General features: G+C 40.2%; 1 protein-coding gene and 2 pseudogenes across 2 annotated transcripts in view; 1 reads left to right on the top strand and 2 right to left on the bottom strand.

Annotated features, from left to right (window-relative positions):
• The window catches only part of LOC142596466 (secretory carrier-associated membrane protein 1-like), a 58,264-nt gene extending 52,437 nt beyond the window's left edge, over positions 1-5,827 (top strand). For both annotated transcript variants that reach the window (XM_075725587.1, XM_075725586.1), the window contains 3 exons: positions 1,394-1,495; positions 4,521-4,638; positions 5,663-5,827. In XM_075725587.1, coding sequence (XP_075581702.1) covers positions 1,394-1,495; positions 4,521-4,638; positions 5,663-5,827 — 385 coding nt within the window. The remainder of the gene's footprint in view (positions 1-1,393; positions 1,496-4,520; positions 4,639-5,662) is intronic.
• Positions 5,828-15,982: 10,155 nt separating this feature from the next.
• LOC142596565 (uncharacterized) lies at positions 15,983-16,604 on the bottom strand (annotated as a pseudogene).
• Positions 16,605-16,820: 216 nt separating this feature from the next.
• Positions 16,821-18,224, bottom strand: LOC142596564 (uncharacterized; annotated as a pseudogene).
• Positions 18,225-18,274: the final 50 nt, after the last annotated feature.

The raw sequence follows: 18,274 nt of genomic DNA, 5'->3' as shown, positions 1-18,274 counted from the left end.
GACATGTAGAGATTCTAAATTCCTGTACTCTTACAGTATTTCTTGGTAATTATTTTTTATATCGACATGAATCAGGATGTTCTCAGTTTAAATGCACTACTATTTGTAGAGAAAGATTGATATCCATAAACTGCAGTTGAGCATAACCTTTAGACTAAATAAGATGCTTCTTTTTGCTAACCAAGGAGATATTGCTGTACCCACACATGTTTGAGGAATCATATAGTTTAACTTACATTTGCTCATACACTAAATTCTTACATCCTTAAGGCTAAAAAATGAGAAGAGTATTTTTCATTTACTAGTCTAACTTTTGGTCATGACTTGGGTTACAATGTGGGTACAAATTGAGATAAATTAAAAATACAGAGAATTGCCAGTATTTTAAAATGGTACCTTTCATTAACTAATTATAAATCTTACATACTCTCTCTTAGTAGTGTTGTTTTACATTAAATTATTATTCCTGATTTGGTGGAGTTCAGTGTCATGTTATCTTTCAGGGTTTTAGTTCTAGTAAATCCTTAGCAGTTCTTAGTGAATATTTATTGTTTGGAAAAGGAAAACTACTACTTGCATATGCAACTTTCAGTCATTTGTTCAGCTGAAAATGAAATAGTTATTGAACTGAACTGGTTGAATAAATAGAAATGAACAAATTCCCTTCTGCAGAAAGAGTTATTACTGGCAAAATCTGGTTCTGTGACTTAAGTGATTTTTACTTCCTTTAGAAATTTGGTAGGAAGCATATCATGTGATCATTAGTTTTGATAGTAATACATTGAGGTCTTTGTTGAGATTTTGCCTCCATGCTTATATTTGGGTTTTTTTGACAGACTTTTAATACTTTTGGTCTTTGTCAGGCTGACATTTTAGTAATTTAAACAGCAAACATATTTTGTGTATTTTGTTTTTAAACAACAGCTGCTTCAGTATTCTGATCTGCATTATGTTTGAGTAATTCCATATTAGATTTTATGTCCTCTTACAAGTAAAATATTTTCTTCCCATCCTGCCAGGGCTGTGAATTTCAGTCTGAAAGTGGAGCAGACTTCTGTTCTTCATGCATTGTAGCAAAAGTTGTATGTTTAGTCTAAGAGGCCCTGCTGTTTGCTGAACAGAACACTAAGGAATAGTATCTTGCTGCTATTCTCACCTCTGACAGAGGTGCAAGTGGCAAAAATACTATAGTAAAGAAGAAGCAGCAGCTCTTGTAAATGAACACTCTACAAAACCACAGAATTACTGGTATTTCAAGTCACCATCAATAAATCGAGGCACTTTTCCTCTAGTTAATGCAGAAAAAATTTTTACATTGGTACTACAATATTTTGTAAAAAGTCATAAATTTCCTGGCTGCTTTAATTTTTCCCCCCCCCCCCCCCTCTTTCAGGAGTGACAGTTCATTCAGGTTCTTTGTGTTCTTCTTTGTATATATCTGTCAGTTTGCTGTACATGTACTTCAAGCTGCAGGATTTCAAAGATGGGGAAACTGGTGAGTATTCTGTTTTCTGTAGCATTGTACTGTCTGTAAGACAAACACTCATATTTGATATAGCAACTGCAATATAGTTGTGTGTTTTTTCAAAAAAAAAAAAAAACAACTTGTGTTCACTGGAATTGTTACATTTAGCACTCAAAAAAGCATTTTTGGAGTGCTCTTAACTAGGAAAAGTGTGTGAAACATATCCCAAGAGTGTGAGGTATTTCTGTTATTAGGCTGGTCAAAATTTTATCTTTCAGTGTAAGCCACTTTGAACTACTCTTTTATATGTTACCTCCCCTATTTTAGTGGTGTCTAGAGATGTTATTTGCTCTATGTCTAGGACAAAGAAATAAGCAAAACTTAGAGAAAATGAGAATAATTTAGGCTGTAATAATATACTGTTTGAATATTATTTTGTATCATTTGTTATTTCTAATTGTATTAATATACTTACTAATTAAATTTATGGCTAAAATTTGAAGAATCAGTCAACATTGTATTGGGGTGCATATAGTTGTATATCTTTGATATTATTTGAAAAGCTCATTTGTCCGAGTCAGCTTCTCATTCTGTAATAGTTGATTTTTCATTTTGATGCTTATAAGCTTTTACTTGAAGCTTTTATGTATATACAGCTTTTATTTGAAGCTTCGAGGTCTAATATTTAGATTTTACAAGGAAAAGCTATTGGGAATCAGTCACCCTTCTTGGAAAAAAAGCCCAACAAACTTGAATTAACAAAAAGCATGGTTGTAGTAGCCAGCTGATAGCATGGAGAGCTATGACTGGCAATAATGTACCTGGGTAATGATACTTCTGTGTATCAGTGGTTTGGTGCTAACCTCCAAATGTGCGTAAGTGTATTGGCTTTGCGTGGCAAGGTTTTGATAGCAGGGGCGGTGTCTATAGGGGTGGCTTCTGTGAGAAGCTGCTGGAAGCTTCCCCTATGTCCGATAGAGCCAATGCCAGCCGGCTCCAAGACGGACCCGCCGCTGGGCAAGGTCAAGCCAATCAGCAATGGTGGTAGTGCCTCTGGGATAACATATTTAAGAAGGGGGGGGAACTGTGCAACTGCAGCCACAGAGAGGAGTGAGAATATGTGAGAGGAACAACTGCAGATAACAAGGTCAGTGAAGGAGGAGGGGGAGGAGGTGCTCCAGGCACCAGAGCAGAGATTCCCCTGCAGCCCCTGGTGAAGACCATGGTGAGGCAGCTGTCCCCCTGCACCCATGGAGGTCCACGGTGGAGCAGATATCCACCTGCAGCCCGTGGAGGACCCCATGCTGGAGCAGGTGGATGCGCTCTGAAGGAGGCTGTGACCCATGGGAAGCCCACGCTGGAGCAGGCTCCTGGCAGGACCTGTGGACCCATGGAGAGAGAGGAGCCCACGTTGGAGCAGGTTTGCTGGCAGGACTTGTGACCCCGTGGGGGACCCACACTGGAGCAGTCTGCTCCTGAAGGACTGCAACCCATGGAAAGGACCCACGCTGGAGCAGTTTGTGAAGAACTGCAGCCCATGGGAAGGACCCACGTTGGAGAAGACTGTGGAGGACTGTCTCCCGTGGGAGGGACCCCACCCTGGAGCAAGGGAAGAGAGTGAGGAGGAAGGAGCAGCAGAGACAACATGTGATGAACTGATCGCAACCCCCATTTCCCATCCCCCTGTGCTGCTTGGAGGGGAGGAGGTAGAGAAAATGGGGAGTGAAGTTGAGCCCGGGAAGAAGGGAGGGGTGGGGAGAAGGTGTTTTTTAAGATTTGGATTTATTTCCCATTACCCTACTCTGATTTGATTGGCAATAAATTAAACTGATTTTCCCCAAGTCGAGTCTGTTTTGCCCGTGACTGTAATTGCTGAGTGATGTCTCCCTGTCCTTATCTCAACCCACGAGCCTTTCGTTATATTTTCTCCCCCCTGTCCAGCTGAGGAGGGGGTGTGATAGAGCGGCTTTGGTGGGCACCTGGCATCCAGCCAGGGTCAACCCACCACTGTAAGGCAGGCAAAACATCATTGCTTTAGAACTGGAGTGTAAGGAAAAGTCCTGGTTTATTATTTTTGCTTTCAAATCCAATATTTTGCTTTTTCATAGGTACCTTGATTGATATGAACAAAGTAAAAAAGTAATTTTAGAGTGCCAACTCTCCAAGTATGTGGAGTGTTCTTTTAAGGATACTTGGGGAAGGGGTATGAAACGTAGCCAGATCATCAGAAGATGCGAATTACAGTTTGGATTTTGGAGTTCTGTGGTAGAGTCCAGTTGGACATAAGGGATATGAAAGCAATTTGAAACAAGTAGAGGAAAGTTTTAAGGCTGTTTGGGTTTACAGAATTTTTTTTCTCTTTTCAATGGAAGAATCTTTTCCATCTTAATGTTTTATTTTTCTTAAGGCAACCTGCTTTTTGTGGCTTCAAGTTTGATATTGTACTTTTATGTTGGTGTTTCAATTTTGAAGAATGGGGAAATGTTTGAAGTAGATACTGATATAGCAATCTTTTCTCTTAATTAATCTGACACTATCTACTTAAAAAAAAAAAATATGTTGACCCCAATTGAGAAAGCATCACTGTGTGGATACGACTAAATGAGTTTTCCCACAAAGAAGCTCTGTGTGTGTGGCATGTTTTTGTTTTATTTTTGAAGAAGTTAGAAGCTATCTTTTTAGGGACATTTTCTCTTCCATGAAGTCATGTAGTCTTAAAGTATTCTGAAATGACAGTATGACCACAAAACCCCAAAAAGTTGATGAGCAACTCTCTAATGTCTCTCTCAATTTCTTCACAAATCTCCTCAAGGATAATAATCTTTACTAAAATTTTCCTTATAGTTTCACTGCATGGATTGGGAAAATGGCAACTAAGCTGTAAAAGCTTATTATAGAACAGAAATATGCTCATGTATAATTTCCATGACTTTTTCTTCAAAAATATTCAGTTGATCAGAACCAGGAGGTTATAAAGCTTCCCTTGATGTGGATACCTGTGATTGAATGGTTCATGTGCTGTGCTAGTAAAGTTTGTCTTTTCTTTTTCCTTCAGTGGGTGGATTTCATCTCTTACTGGTCTTAATAAGAGTATCCCTGTTGGCATTATGATGATAATCATAGCTGCACTTTTCACAGCATCTGCTGTTATTTCATTAGTTATGTTTAAAAAGGTACGTTACTTATTATTCCCCTCTTCTGTTTCCTATGTTTGGTCTGCATTTTGCTTTCCTGCTTGAGAGAGGTACTCTCTCACAAAGTAATGGGGATTAAATTATATTCTTGGGGGTGTGCCTTACCTTTTAACAACTGTGCTTCTATAGTACTTTTTTACTTATACTGTCATGGAGTTATGAAATGCTGTTTTTACAATGCACTTATTTCTGCAAACTAAAATGGGGAAGGATAGCTTTGAATAAGAGAAGTTGGGAGGTAAGCCCACAATGAAAGGGTAGGTGAATGCACTGTATACTAAGGTGTAGGACCTGTAGATGCCAGGATGCAATTTTCAAATCTGGTGATTCATCAGGCTGAGTGAAGCGTGATTCAAATGATTGCTAAGTTTCAGCTCTTGTTAAAATCATTCCCATTAAAACCAATAGAAGAGGGAGATGCATGGCACCTCAGAAAAGGATTTTTATTTCTCTGCTTATATTATTTTAACATTTTGTTGTCAATTAATGATTGTGTAGCATAAAAGCTCAAAGATAGATGCTTTTCTCCCTTGGTTCCTTTTTGTGAATTTCCATCCAGAAGGCCTAAGTTTAGATACTAATGTGCTAGTAAGTTTTTTATGTTGTTTTGATTAAATGTAACTGAGAATTCTGCTGATGATGTGCTGGCAATTCTAATAATTCAACCTCAGTTACAGTTACGCTTAAAGGTTTTCACATACCCAAACTATTCTGGCCTATTTACAGTAAGCTAGAAATTTTAAGCATAGCCTGGAGTTGTCCCTTCTCCTTATTTGTTTTCTGCATAAATACTCAGGTACAGGAGAAAGAAACAAACAAGAAAAATGTATGGTGAGCATTTTTTACACTCTTTCTACCACATGCATCTGGGTTCTTTTCAAAAAACGTGCATATTCAGATATGACCTGGTGTATCTCTGTTTCGTGTTTGAGACTTTGCTATTACTCTACCAAGAAATAGAAGGCTCAGCACACTTTTTTTTACTGCTTTTCCACCTCCCTAGGTGCATGGTCTCTACCGCACAACTGGTGCTAGTTTTGAGAAAGCGCAGCAGGAGTTTGCAACAGGAGTGATGTCCAACAAAACTGTACAAACTGCTGCAGCTAACGCCGCATCAACAGCAGCAACCAGTGCAGCTCAGAATGCGTTCAAGGGTAACCGAATGTAGAGAAATATAAAAAGTCATGACGGTTCTCTTTGTACTTTATTTTCCAGTCACTTATTATATTCCCTAAAAACATAGATCAAAATACACACAGCATGTTATTATAAATGTATTTATTTTAAAAAGATAACCATTCTCTGCCCTTCTTTAAAATGTTGCATTCTAGAATATAAAGCCTTTCATATTTTATGGAGGATAAATAATTTCAACAATTGGCCTGAGAATGAATTGTGGTATATAATGATCAAATAAATATATTAAGAATTTGGAGGGTTTTTTAGTGGTTCACTCTGGTATTTTTTTTAACCTCAGGAAAGCACTTTGGATCATTTTTTTTTTCTTTGTAAGAACTGTTTTCCCTATTTCTGCTAGAAGAAGTGGGGTAGACTGAGAGATGTAGAAAGTTAGGTTGGGCTACTGGTTTTGCAATTTCAGCAGCTGCCAGAGGACAAATACAAGTAGGATAGATAGTATAAATTCTTCTCTTGGGTTTGGGGTTTTTTTAGGATAAGTCTTTTGATATAAACCTGTAAGTTTGCATGAATACTGTTGAGTTATCTGAACTTGTTTAAATAGTGTTTTGGTCCACAATTTACCTGTGTCACTTTATAATTATAGCATTTGTTTGTATCTATTTTCATGCAGTGTTCTCTACCTGTGAGAAATTACTATGGTGCAGAAGCATTCTCTGTAATAGAATGTGTAATGCAGTGTACAGTTTAAGGAAGTTAACTGATGGTTTCAATCACAGAGCTAAATGATTATATATTTGCTATATTTAATTTCAGTATTCATGTCTTGGGGTAATCATTTTGCTGGAAAAGAAACAAATATTGACCTTTAGAACACTAGTTTCATGCCCCCCTTCCCTCTTACATGCAGTGGTATTTTTGTTGTGTTTGGGGGTTTTTTTTAATTTTTTTTTTTTAGTGTAGATTTGTGTTTAACAGTGGTACTAAATCTCTAGCCTTTTCAGTCACTCTGTTTACTGCTTGTCCAAAAATCTATATATACAGTATTTAATTTTCTACCAGGAATATTGTCTAAAATCAAGCTTTTTAAGCAATGGCATTTAACATGATTTCATTTTAACCTAACTCGGCCATCTCTGTGATTTGATTTAAGCTGGGAACAAAAGCTTTTAAACTATTTTGAGTTGGAAAAGTGAGAAATCTATATCTTTCACAAAGTTAAAATTTAACTCATTGAACTGGAGGCCTAAGAGATTAAATTGGTGCTGTGGAACTGAACAATCCATAATGGTATGTACCATCAAAATATTCTAGAATTTAGTCAGGTCTTACTATAAAGTGATGTTTCTCTCCTTTGAAGGCTATTTGATATTCTTGGATTGCCTCATGAGTCTTATGCACAATACTTAGGCTTTTTTTTTTTAAACTCTGTTTTAGAAAATTAAAACAGGAAGGGACCACATCCCACAACCTGTATAAGTACACACTGTAGCGGAAATGAATTCAGCTCTTAAGGTGAATTACCTTTAGTAAGACTGAGCATAAAATTGTGAGGCTCCTCCATGTTCTGAATGTGGACAGACTTTCATAGAATAATTCTTTTTCACTGCAGTGTATTCATAATAACATAAGAGCATTACAAAAAATAAAACCCTTAGCTTAATCCCTGGATCAGTATTGTGCTGTTAGCATGAAGTCCTTATTAGTCTCCTTTATTTTACTAATTTCTTTAAATCCAACTTGAATTTGGATAAATGTAGTAGTTTCACCTATGCTGAAGTTCATATTAATGAATATACTTGCTTCTAAATATTCTCTGCATCATGAAGTTAAAAGTAATTTAAATATTCTGTCTCATAGGGGCTCTAAAATTCTATACTAGTGGACATGCTAGCACTGAACTTAAATTTGTGTGGAATGTTATTAAAAGCTTTCCAGACAAAAGCCACAATTTTCTGTTGAGATCAGGCATCACACTTCTAGCAGCTGTATATCAAGATTGTTCTTTTCATAATATTTTTAATTTAACTTGAGGGTTGTATCTAGGAACTCTACTATGGGTTACTTTTAAATCTAAATTTAAGCAATTCTCTTGGATAGATCTTGGATATGAATCCTAGGGACATCATATTTGAAATTTAATTTAAGTTTTAAGATTGCATAACAACATACATTACCGGAATATATTATGGAAAAAACATTAGGAGTAAAACCTGAATTTGGCAGGTAGAGTTTTTTTTTTTTCCCCAAATGTTTAACTGCTCTTTGAGAAAACATATTTAATGTTCTGTGTATAGGGATCACTGATTTGTAATGTCATGGGTTGAATGTACAGATTTAAACCTCCTAAGTGAAATTCAAGGTTCAGTTACACATGAATTGTTTAAACCAGAAATCTCTGACACTTTGCAGCCCAAAAGGGAGGGAGAAGTTTGAGTTTAGCTTTGACAACAGAAAGCTGATATTTGTTAAAATATTTTGTACCTAACTAAAACTAGATTTTTACAGTCTCTTATTAATTAATCAGAGTATGGCGCCCACTTAAGTTGTCATTTTGTAGTATTGTAGCAAATTGAGTACAAAGTATGAAGTTTAAACACTGGAATGTCTGTAGTCATAGATCTGTAATTTAGGACTTGGTTTTATTTATCTGGGGTATGTTTGTATATTTTGTAAATTTCTAACAGTGCTCTGCCATCCTGGTGAATGTCGTGGTTCTTTACAAATGCACTTCTTCTGTCCCCCTGTTGCATGTCTGAGTAGTTCAGAAGTTTTGTATATTTATTGTATTAACACAGTGTCATAGAATAAAAAAAAGACTTTTTTTTCCTGGATGTTTGCAATATATAGTTTTAAACAATATAGGGGTTTTTCTTTTACAGGTCAGGATATCATGCAGGGTGGCTGATCTATGTAAAACTCTCATGTGGTTTTTATAATTCTGTATATTAAATGCTGTAATTGTGCTGAAACGGGGAAGCAAAATGTCCACTATCAAAATAATACATTAGGGTAATGAGAATTAGTCTACTCGATTGTTATGACGAAAATTCTTAAATACTTGCAGCCCACTTTCTTGTGCAGTAAACTTAAGAGGGTTAAAATCTAAACATGTTCTGTTATTACTGAATGAAATTCTACAGGTATTAAGTGAATCCTAAAACATTACTGAAAGTAAAATGAAGTTGCTGAAAACAGCATTGCTTTGGTACTGTTTGTTTTCCTAATTTCTGTCTATGAATTGACACTTCTGTATCACAGCTGTGTCTTGCTTTTTTTTTTTTTTTAAGGCACTATCACAATCTGCAGTTTTTTTATTATTATTTTAATTTGGTTTTTTCATATCATATTGTTGTGGGTTAACCCAGTAGGCAGCTAAACACCACACAGCCGTTTTGCTCACTCCCCCACTCCCCAGTGGGATGGGGGAGAGAATTGGTAAAAAAAAAAAAAAAAAAAAAAAAAAAAAAAAAAAAAGGAAAATCCATGGGTTAAGATAAATACACTTTAATAGGACAGAAAAGGAAGGGAAAATAATAACAATAATAATGATATACAAAGCAAGTGATGCACAGCACTATGTCAGCTACTAGGAAGAAAATTAACCCTATCCCAGCCAAAACCAGGACAGTATCCACCCCTTATTTTATACCGTCTACCTCACACACAGGTCCTACCCTTTCCAATAAATTCCAATTAATCACTACCACTTTCCCTGTCTTGATATATGCACACAGATATCATTCCCTTTATCTATGGGCCATCCCTCCAAAACATCCATTGAGTTCATTTAGTCCATGACTTTGGGTTCCATCTGTCATCACAGTCTTTCAGGGCAGGAGAGATGGTGTGCAGTGTTGGACTGTTGCATGCGGAAGCCAGTCCTGGTTCCATCACCGCTGCGCTTGTCTGGTTCTGTCATCGCTGCAGTTTGCTTAGTTTCATCAAAATTCATTCTTCATTAAGCTGGGTGATTCTTACTGTAATACCATTGATATGACATACAGAATTATATAGCAATTAACATCATACAATTCAGTTCATTGGCTACTTTCACCCAAAATCAAATCCCCTTGAGGTACACATTGGACTTCCCCATCCTTTTGCATCACCCACCAAGTGCACCCAGGTCCTTGAGCAAAAGCAATCCCACAAATGGGTCTGCCTTTGCCAGAGGGGGAGGTCACCCAGACTGTCTTCCCCAGCATATTTTTTATGTGCACTACAGGGACTTTATCTCCTTCTACAGTACATAGAAGTGTTGATTGGGCAGGGCCAGCTCGATTGGCAGATCCCCTGGTGTTGACTAACCAGGTGGCTTTTGCTAAGTGTGTATCCCAATGTTTGAATGTCCCAACACCCATTGCTCTCAGGGTAAGCTTTAACAGTCCATTGGATCGCTCGATTTTCCCGGAGGCTGGTGCATGGTAAGGGATGTGATATACCCACTCAATGCTGTGCTCTTTGGCCCAGGTGTCTATGAGGTTGTTTCGGAAATGAGTCCCGTTGTCTGACTCGACTCTTTCTGGGGTGCCATGTCGCCACAGGACTTGCTTTTCAAGGCCCAGGACGGTGTTCCGGGCGGTGGCATGGGGCACGGGATATGTTTCCAGCCATCCGGTGGTTGCTTCCACCATGGTGAGCACATAGCACTTGCCTTGGCGGGTGTGTGGGAGTGTGATATAATCAGTCTGCCAGGCTTCCCCATATAAATATTTCAGCCATCCTTCACTATACCCGAGGGGCTTGAACCGCTTGGCTTGCTTGATTGCAGCGCATGTTTCACATTCATGGATAACCTGTGCAATACTGTCCATGGTCAAGTCCACCCCTCGATCACGAGCCCATCTATATGTTGCATCTCTTCCTTGATGGCCTGAGGCATCATGGGCCCACCAAGCTATAAATAATTCACCCTTATGTTGCCAGTCCAGATCCACCTGAGCCACTTCAATCTTAGCAGCCTGATCCACCTGCTGGCTGTTTGGATGTTCTTCAGTGGCCTGACTCTTGGGCATGTGAGTATCTACGTGACGAACTTTTACATCCAGGTTCTCTACCTGGGCAGCGATATCTTGCCACAGTGCGGCAGCCCAGGATGGGTTTGCCTCTGCGCTGCCAGTTGCTCTGCTTCCATTGCTACAACCACCCCCACAGGGCATTTGCCACCATCCATGAGTCAGTACAGAGATAAAGGACTGGCCACTTTTCTCTTTCAGCAATATCTAAAGCCAGCTGGATGGCTTTCACCTCTGCAAACTGACTCGACTCCCCTTCTCCTTCAGCAGTTTCTGCGACTTGTCGTATAGGGCTCCATACAGCAGCTTTCCACCTCCGATGCTTTCCCACAAGACGACAGGACCCATCAGTGAACAGGGCATATTGCTTCTCATTTTCTGGCAATTTATTATACAGTGGGGCCTCTTTACCAGAGGAGGAGGTGACACATGCTGATATTCTGAAGTTTTTCCCTTCTGGCCAGTCCATGATCACTTCCAAGATTCCTGGGCAACTGGGGTTTCCTATTCGAGCCCGTTGTGTGATCAGTGCAACCCACTTACTCCATGTAGCATCAGTTGCATGATGTGTAGAGGGGACCCTCCCTTTGAACATCCAGCCCAGCACCGGCAGTCGGGGTGCCAGCAGGAGCTGTGCTTCAGTACCAACCACTTCTGAAGCAGCTTGCAACCCCTTCATAGGCTGCCAATATCTCTTTCTCAGTTGGAGTAGAGCGGGCTTCGGATCCTCTGTATCCCCGACTCCAAAACCCTCGGGGTGGACCTTGAGTCTCCCCTGGTGCTTTCTGCCAGAGGCTCCAGGTAGGGCCATTCTCCCCAGCTGTGGTGTAGAGCACATTTTTTACATGTTGTCCTGCCTGGACTGGCCCAAGGGGTACTGCATGAACTATCTCCCGTTTAATTTGTTCAAAGGCTTGTTGTTGCTCAGGGCCCCATTTGAAATCGTTCTTCTTCCGGGTCACTTGACAGAGAGGGCTTACGATCTGGCTGTAATTTGGAATATGCATTCTCCAAAAACTCACAACGCCTAAGAAAGCTTGTGTTTCCTTTTTGCTAGTTGGTGGGGACATAGCTGTTATTTTGTTGATCACATCCATTGGGATCTGATGACATCCATCTTCCCATTTTATTCCTAAAAATTGGGTCTCCTGTGCCGGTCCCTTGACCTTACTCTGTTTTATGGCAAAACCGGCCTTCAGAAGGATTTGGACTATTTTCTTTCCCTTCTCAAAAACTTCTTCTGCTGTGTTGCCCCACACAATGATGTCATCAATGTACCGCAGATGTTCTGGAGCTTCACCCTGTTCCAGTGCTGTCTGGATCAGTCCATGGCAAATGGTGGGGCTGTGCTTCCACCCCTGGGGCAGTCGGTTCCAGGTGTACTGAACACCCCTCCAGGTAAAAGCAAACTGGGGCCTGCACTCTGCTGCCAAAGGGATGGAGAAAAATGCATTAGCGATGTCAATTGTGGCACACCACTTGGCTGCCTTTGACTCCAGTTCATATTGAAGTTCTAGCATGTCTGGCACGGCAGCGCTCAGTGGCGGTGTAACTTCGTTCAGGCCACGATAGTCCACTGTTAGTCTCCACTCCCCATTAGACTTTCACACTGGCCATATGGGACTGTTAAAGGGTGAGCGAGTCTTGCTGATCACTCCCTGGCTCTCCAGTCAACGAATCAGGTTATGGATGGGAATCAGGGAGTCTCGGTTGGTGCGATATTGCCACCGGTGCACTGCTGTGGTAGCGATCGGCCCCTGTTGTTCTTCGACCCTCAGCAACCCCATAACAGAAGGGTCCTCTGAGGGACCAGGCAAGGTGGACAGCTGTTTAATTTCCTCTGTCTCCAAGGCAGTTTGGGTCAGCTGTCCTGGCTGTGCTCCCTCCCAGTTTCTTGTGCCCCTGGCAGAGCATGGGAAGCTGAAAAGTCCTTGACTGGCATAAGCAGCACTGAGCAACAACTAAAACATCAGTGTGTTATCAGCATTCTTCTCCTACTAAATCCAAAACACAGCACTGTGCCTCCTACTAGGAAGAAAATTAACTCTATCCCAGCCGAAACCAGGACATATTTCAACTGTAACACCTGCTCTCTAGTACTGAATTTATTACTAGGTTTTCTTTGAAGGGCAAAAGGAGTTTATCTAGACCACTGTGACGTAGTTATATTTGCAAGTACACAGTACAGAGTGCTCTGAGGTATAGTCAGCATTATTTTGGGAGATAACAGATTTTAGTTTTTGAAGACGCCTGCGCATGCATGCATCATTTCTTAGTGAAATTCTTCATCAACTTGATCTGTTGCTTTGTAATTTACAAATCTAGGGTGGCAGTGGCAGCAGAGGAAACAGTTTGTGAACTTTCTTGTAACTGGTAAGCACAGTTGTGCAGCATGATACAGTCATTTTTTATGATTAGAATTATTGCACAATTTAAGTGCTGTTGTGGGGAGATAATTCCCCTCATTTGCACAGGCGAGTTGTAAGCACTAAGTTGGGAAAGCAAGCACGCACACAGAAGACAGCACAGGGAATAGAACTGTGATTTAAAAATACTTACATTTTAATTGACATTTATATTAAAAATAGCACATTAGGTACATCATTTGTGCTAACACATGTACATAGTGGTGACTTAAGAGCAGAATAACAGTACCACAAATAAACCATGGCTCAAAATCTACTCTAGCTGGATTGCCACAGCCTCTCTTCCTGTACAAGGTGGCTGTAGTGCATACATTGCTGCTATGCTCTGCTTTTGTTGGGCTCTGTCCATTCCTTGTGGTAGGCACCAGTGTCCACTGCTTTCAAGGAAGACTTGAACTCTTCTCCGTTTACCACTAGGACGTGAGATACTTGATGTGGGATAACAATGCAAAATGGAAATGATTTGGCTGAAAAAATATCTCAGAATCCAGAGAACTTTATTGAGTAAAATATATACAAAGGTGATATAGACAACCCAGAAATAGCTCAATGGGAATGTTTTTTGCAGTGCCACATTATAAATAAAGCACATTAAGAAAACTTGCTGAGCCTTTTCAGCTTTTAGATTGTATATTGCCAGAGATGGTTACAGCTTCACATTTTGATTGTCTGCATTATATAGATCTGAGTATTTCAAATCAATCTAGAAGAGGTTTTTGTTTAAATGTTTAAGCTACTGTTACTACTGTTATATTCATCTTCATCTTCGTAGTCTTCGCTGGGTAAAAAACTGGTTGGGTGGCCGAGCCCAGAGAGTAGTGCTGAATGGAGTTAGGTCCAGTTAGTGGCTGGTCACGAGCAGTGTTCCCCAGGGCTCTGTTTTGGGGCCAATCTTGTTTAATATCTTTATCAATGATCTGGATGAGGGGATTGAGTGCACCCTCAGTAAGTTTGCAGATGACACCAAGCTGGGTGGGAGGGTCGATCTGCTGGAGGGTAGGCTGGCCCTGCAGAGGGACCTGGACAGGCTGGACCGATGGGCCGAGGCCAACTGTATGAGGTTCAACAAGGCCAAGTGCCGGGTCCTGCACTTGGGTCACAACAACCCCATGCAACGCTACAGGCTTGGGGAAGAGTGGCTGGAAAGCTGCCTGGCCGAAAAGGACCTGGGGGTGTTGGTAGACAGCCGGCTGACCATGAGCCAGCAGTGTGCCCAGGTGGCCAAGAAGGCCAACAGCATCCTGGCCTGTATCAGGAATAGTGTGGCCAGCAGGAGCAGGGAGGTGATTGTCCCCCTGTACTCGGCAATGGTGAGGCTGCACCTGGAATGCTGTGTCCAGTTTTGGGCCCCTCAGTACAAGAAGGACATTGAGGTGCTGGAGCGTGTCCAGAGAAGGGCAACAAGGCTGGTGAAGGGTCTGGAGCACAGGGCTGATGGGGAGCGGCTGAGGGAACTGGGGTTGTTTAGCCTAGAGAAGAGGAGGCTGAGGGGAGACCTTATCTCTCTCTACAACTACCTGAAAGGAGGTTGTAGTGAGGTGGGTGTTGGTCTCTTCTCCCAAGTAGTTAGCGATAGGACGAGAGGAAATGGGCTCAAGCTGCGCCAGGGGAGGTTTAGGTTGGAAATTAGGAAAAATTTCTTCACGGAAAGGGTGGTCAAGCATTGGAACAGGCTGCCCAGAGAGGTGGTGGAGTCACCATCCCTGGAAGTGTTCAAAAAACGGGTAGATGTGGCACTCCGGGACATGGTTTAGTCTAGTCTACCCTTGATTGTTTTAGTGTGGACTTGGTAGTGTAGGTTAATGGTTGGACTGGATGATCTTAAAGGTCTTTTCCAACGTAAATGATTCTATGATTCTGTGAAAATCAGTGATTTTGTTGCATTACTCTATGCTTAGTTTGTCCACACCATCAAAACTCCAGCCACTTCTTCCCTGGGAAGTTACTTTTCAAATATCTTGTTTAAAACCAAAACCATAAAAAATAAACACACCCCCCTCAACAATCAAAAAACCACAAACCCAAAACCCATTCCTGTTATTGCACATCTCACACAAGTGGGGTTTTTAAAATATATATATATATAAAAAAATGCTACAATTTTTAAAAAAAGGTCTATGGCACTTTAGAGAATATAAGTTTACAAAGTTGATCAAACCATAGATGTTTGAAGAATTCTTCAATACCACAAAAACAAAGTTAAACTGAACTAATTGGCATACAGGTTTTAAAGAATCCACAGCAAGTTCTTCTAGATCTTATGCAGTGCATGTACATTAAGAAGTAGTTATACTCTGCAGCCCCCTCATGAAATTAATTAAATTAGCTTTAAGCTGATTTTTCTCTCTTTTTTTTTTTTTTTTTCTTCAAAACATCTTTGAAAGCTATTGTTGAGGTGAAATTCAGGAACAACTTTAAACAGCTGTCAAATTTAATGAGTGCACCCTACACCTGAATCTGCAATATATACTATCTTATCTCTTGCTAGAAAAACAGAACCCTGAGAAAAAGAAATGTTGATTATTTTTTTTCTGTATTTTTCCCCAGTCTTCTATCATCTGTGCTATGTGATGAACATGGATATTTTTGCCAGTTAGTTGATTATGCTGTTGCAGAGCAAGTTGATAGTGTACCAGCAACAAGCAGAAAAGCTGGTTCTTCTTGGTTACAAATGCAAACAAAAGCAAAACATGCCACTGAAAATACCTCCTTTGTACTTAAAACCCCCACTATTAAATTTTTCTAAGCTCTCTGTAGATCACAGCAGAGGTTGGCTAGTAATGTATATGAAGGTTGGTTGTTTACTTCTAAGCCAAAGCACAGCTGAGCTAGTGCCCCAGCCTCTGTAGCACACATTCCAGTAGGGGGCTCAGGAGGAACATCAGAAGGACGGTTTAAATCACCTTGCAGCTGTGCTGGACAAGCCAAGTGCATGCTCTTCAGATGGTATGCTTGTGTGTTATAGGAAAAAAAACAAGAAGAAAAACACAGGTGTGGACAGGACATGCTGGCTGTGATTTTTGTCCTCAGACACTGCTTTGTGCTAGTAATTTTGATTTGTTAAAATCTTGCTTTGTGCAGGCAGTTGGTATAAATGGTTCCAGTCCATAATTTGTTTTTTTTAATTAAATATTTAAAAGTTAATTACCCATTTTAAACTAGAATATGGTGGAAGTGGGCTGCAGAAGCAGGTGAATGCAAGAAGAGGCTAGATTAAAACAATCTCTTTTTAATATCGGCAGAAGTTGACCTTGGTTTTTGCACAGTGGCTCAGAGATCACCTCCATATCCATCCAGCACGTGGCTTGAATGCACACTGGGCACAGATGTGCACAAGCTGGGAGCTGGGCCTGGTTTGCTCCATAGCTTGGCTGGGCCGAGGCGGTGTCTGTGCTGCACAGCAGGCACTGAAGGGGTGCTCAAACACTGCGACTGCTAGTGTTCGCCCATGCTCAAGGCTAGCCCTGGGCTTGCGGTTATAACTGCTGAATAAGTCTTGTATTGTGAATGGCTTGAGCAGTGTATTGAAATTAGCTATCTACCTGTACAGTAACAACAGTTTTTTAATATCTATAAATAACTAATGGCACACTTTAATGGACTGACCAGACGTAAACAAGAATCTCTGCTCCATATTATACAGTGAAGTGATGGAGAACAACACTGGCATTGGATGATGTTAAACATTACCAAGAAGTAAGAAGAGGAATCTAAAATTCACTTAATATTTCATTAGAATTACTTCTCAGATTAATTCTTCCCAATGCTCCTAAGCCACAGTTGCATAATTCCTTTTTTTTAAAAATACCTTTTAAATTTGTTTTCAGAAATAGTTCTAGTAAGTGATGCGACACCACAATACAACCAACTGCCTTTGAGAAAGGAATGTCTTTTGTGGCAAGGTCTGTTTTATTTCTGCTGATTTAGTTGGAAAAGGATCCATACTACATGTGGTTAAAAAAAGGGGAAAAGATCTTCCCAGCCATTTAGAATTTGGCATGACTTCCTGAAAAAATGTAAATTTCTTAAGGACTCAGCTGGCTCTGGGACATGAAACATACTGATCTGTGGACTAGGAATGAGGTTTCACTGGCAAGAGAAAGAATAATACTGTTAAAGTCCAATGTGTGATCTACATTTGTAGGAGAAGCTAAAGCCCAGGCCAGGCTGTTGGCATTCACAACATAATGCCCAGCTGTGCCGTGGGGAGTGGGCATCTGCTTGGGATTTCAGGAGTTTCTAATAAAGGCTGTAGAAATATTTCTAACAATGAGATTTCTAACAATTTTATCAGAATCAGGTGAAAGCCAGTATAACAACAGCTTCTTTGCCCAGTCAATGAAACCAGAATAATTTACCTGCTAAGTAACAAGTGGTACACACCTTGCACTGTAGGTTTCAAGACAAAGAAACCTGGCAGGGAGTCAACTTTAACTGCTTGAAGATTGGTGTAAATGGTGTCACGTCAACTTTGCTCTCTCCATCATATACTTACTATCCAAGAAGGCACTGTACTTTAAGGAAGTTCAGTATCAAAAAGCACCTCAATGAAAAGTATTTTACCAAATCAGGTGGTGGTGAAATATTCACGGTGAGGAGAGCCCTTGGAAACAAAGCCTAATTAAAATAGGCTTCTCCTTTGTATAAGAAAAAAATATGCTTTTATTATTTTAAATCCAAATTCTTCAAAGTGACAAAGGTAGGTAAGGCAATCCAATCAATAAGAATTTGTCAGTTATAACAACAACATTCCTGCTATATACACATGATTCCGCACCTCCCCAATCGGATTAATAAATTCCACTGTGTCCTGATAATAGAATGAAACTAAAAAGTTTCCAAGTATTTACATTCTGCTTTCCTGGGATCCTTTGATCCTCATTGCACAGCAAGGAAGAAAGACCATTTCAGTAGTTCAGGGCTGGAATGCATGGGGCTCAATCACACAAATGGTGGAAACAGGTAAGCGGATCTGCTTGTCCAGTCAATGGAAAGCAAATTAAGATCCACGTGCTGGTGTTTTTCCCACTGGAG

This window comes from Pelecanus crispus, chromosome W (genome assembly GCF_030463565.1).
Source record: "Pelecanus crispus isolate bPelCri1 chromosome W, bPelCri1.pri, whole genome shotgun sequence".
In the NCBI taxonomy this organism is placed as follows: Eukaryota; Metazoa; Chordata; class Aves; order Pelecaniformes; family Pelecanidae; genus Pelecanus; species Pelecanus crispus.
The sequence above is the reverse complement of the archived record's forward strand: the minus strand, read 5'-3'. Positions and strand labels throughout refer to the sequence as shown.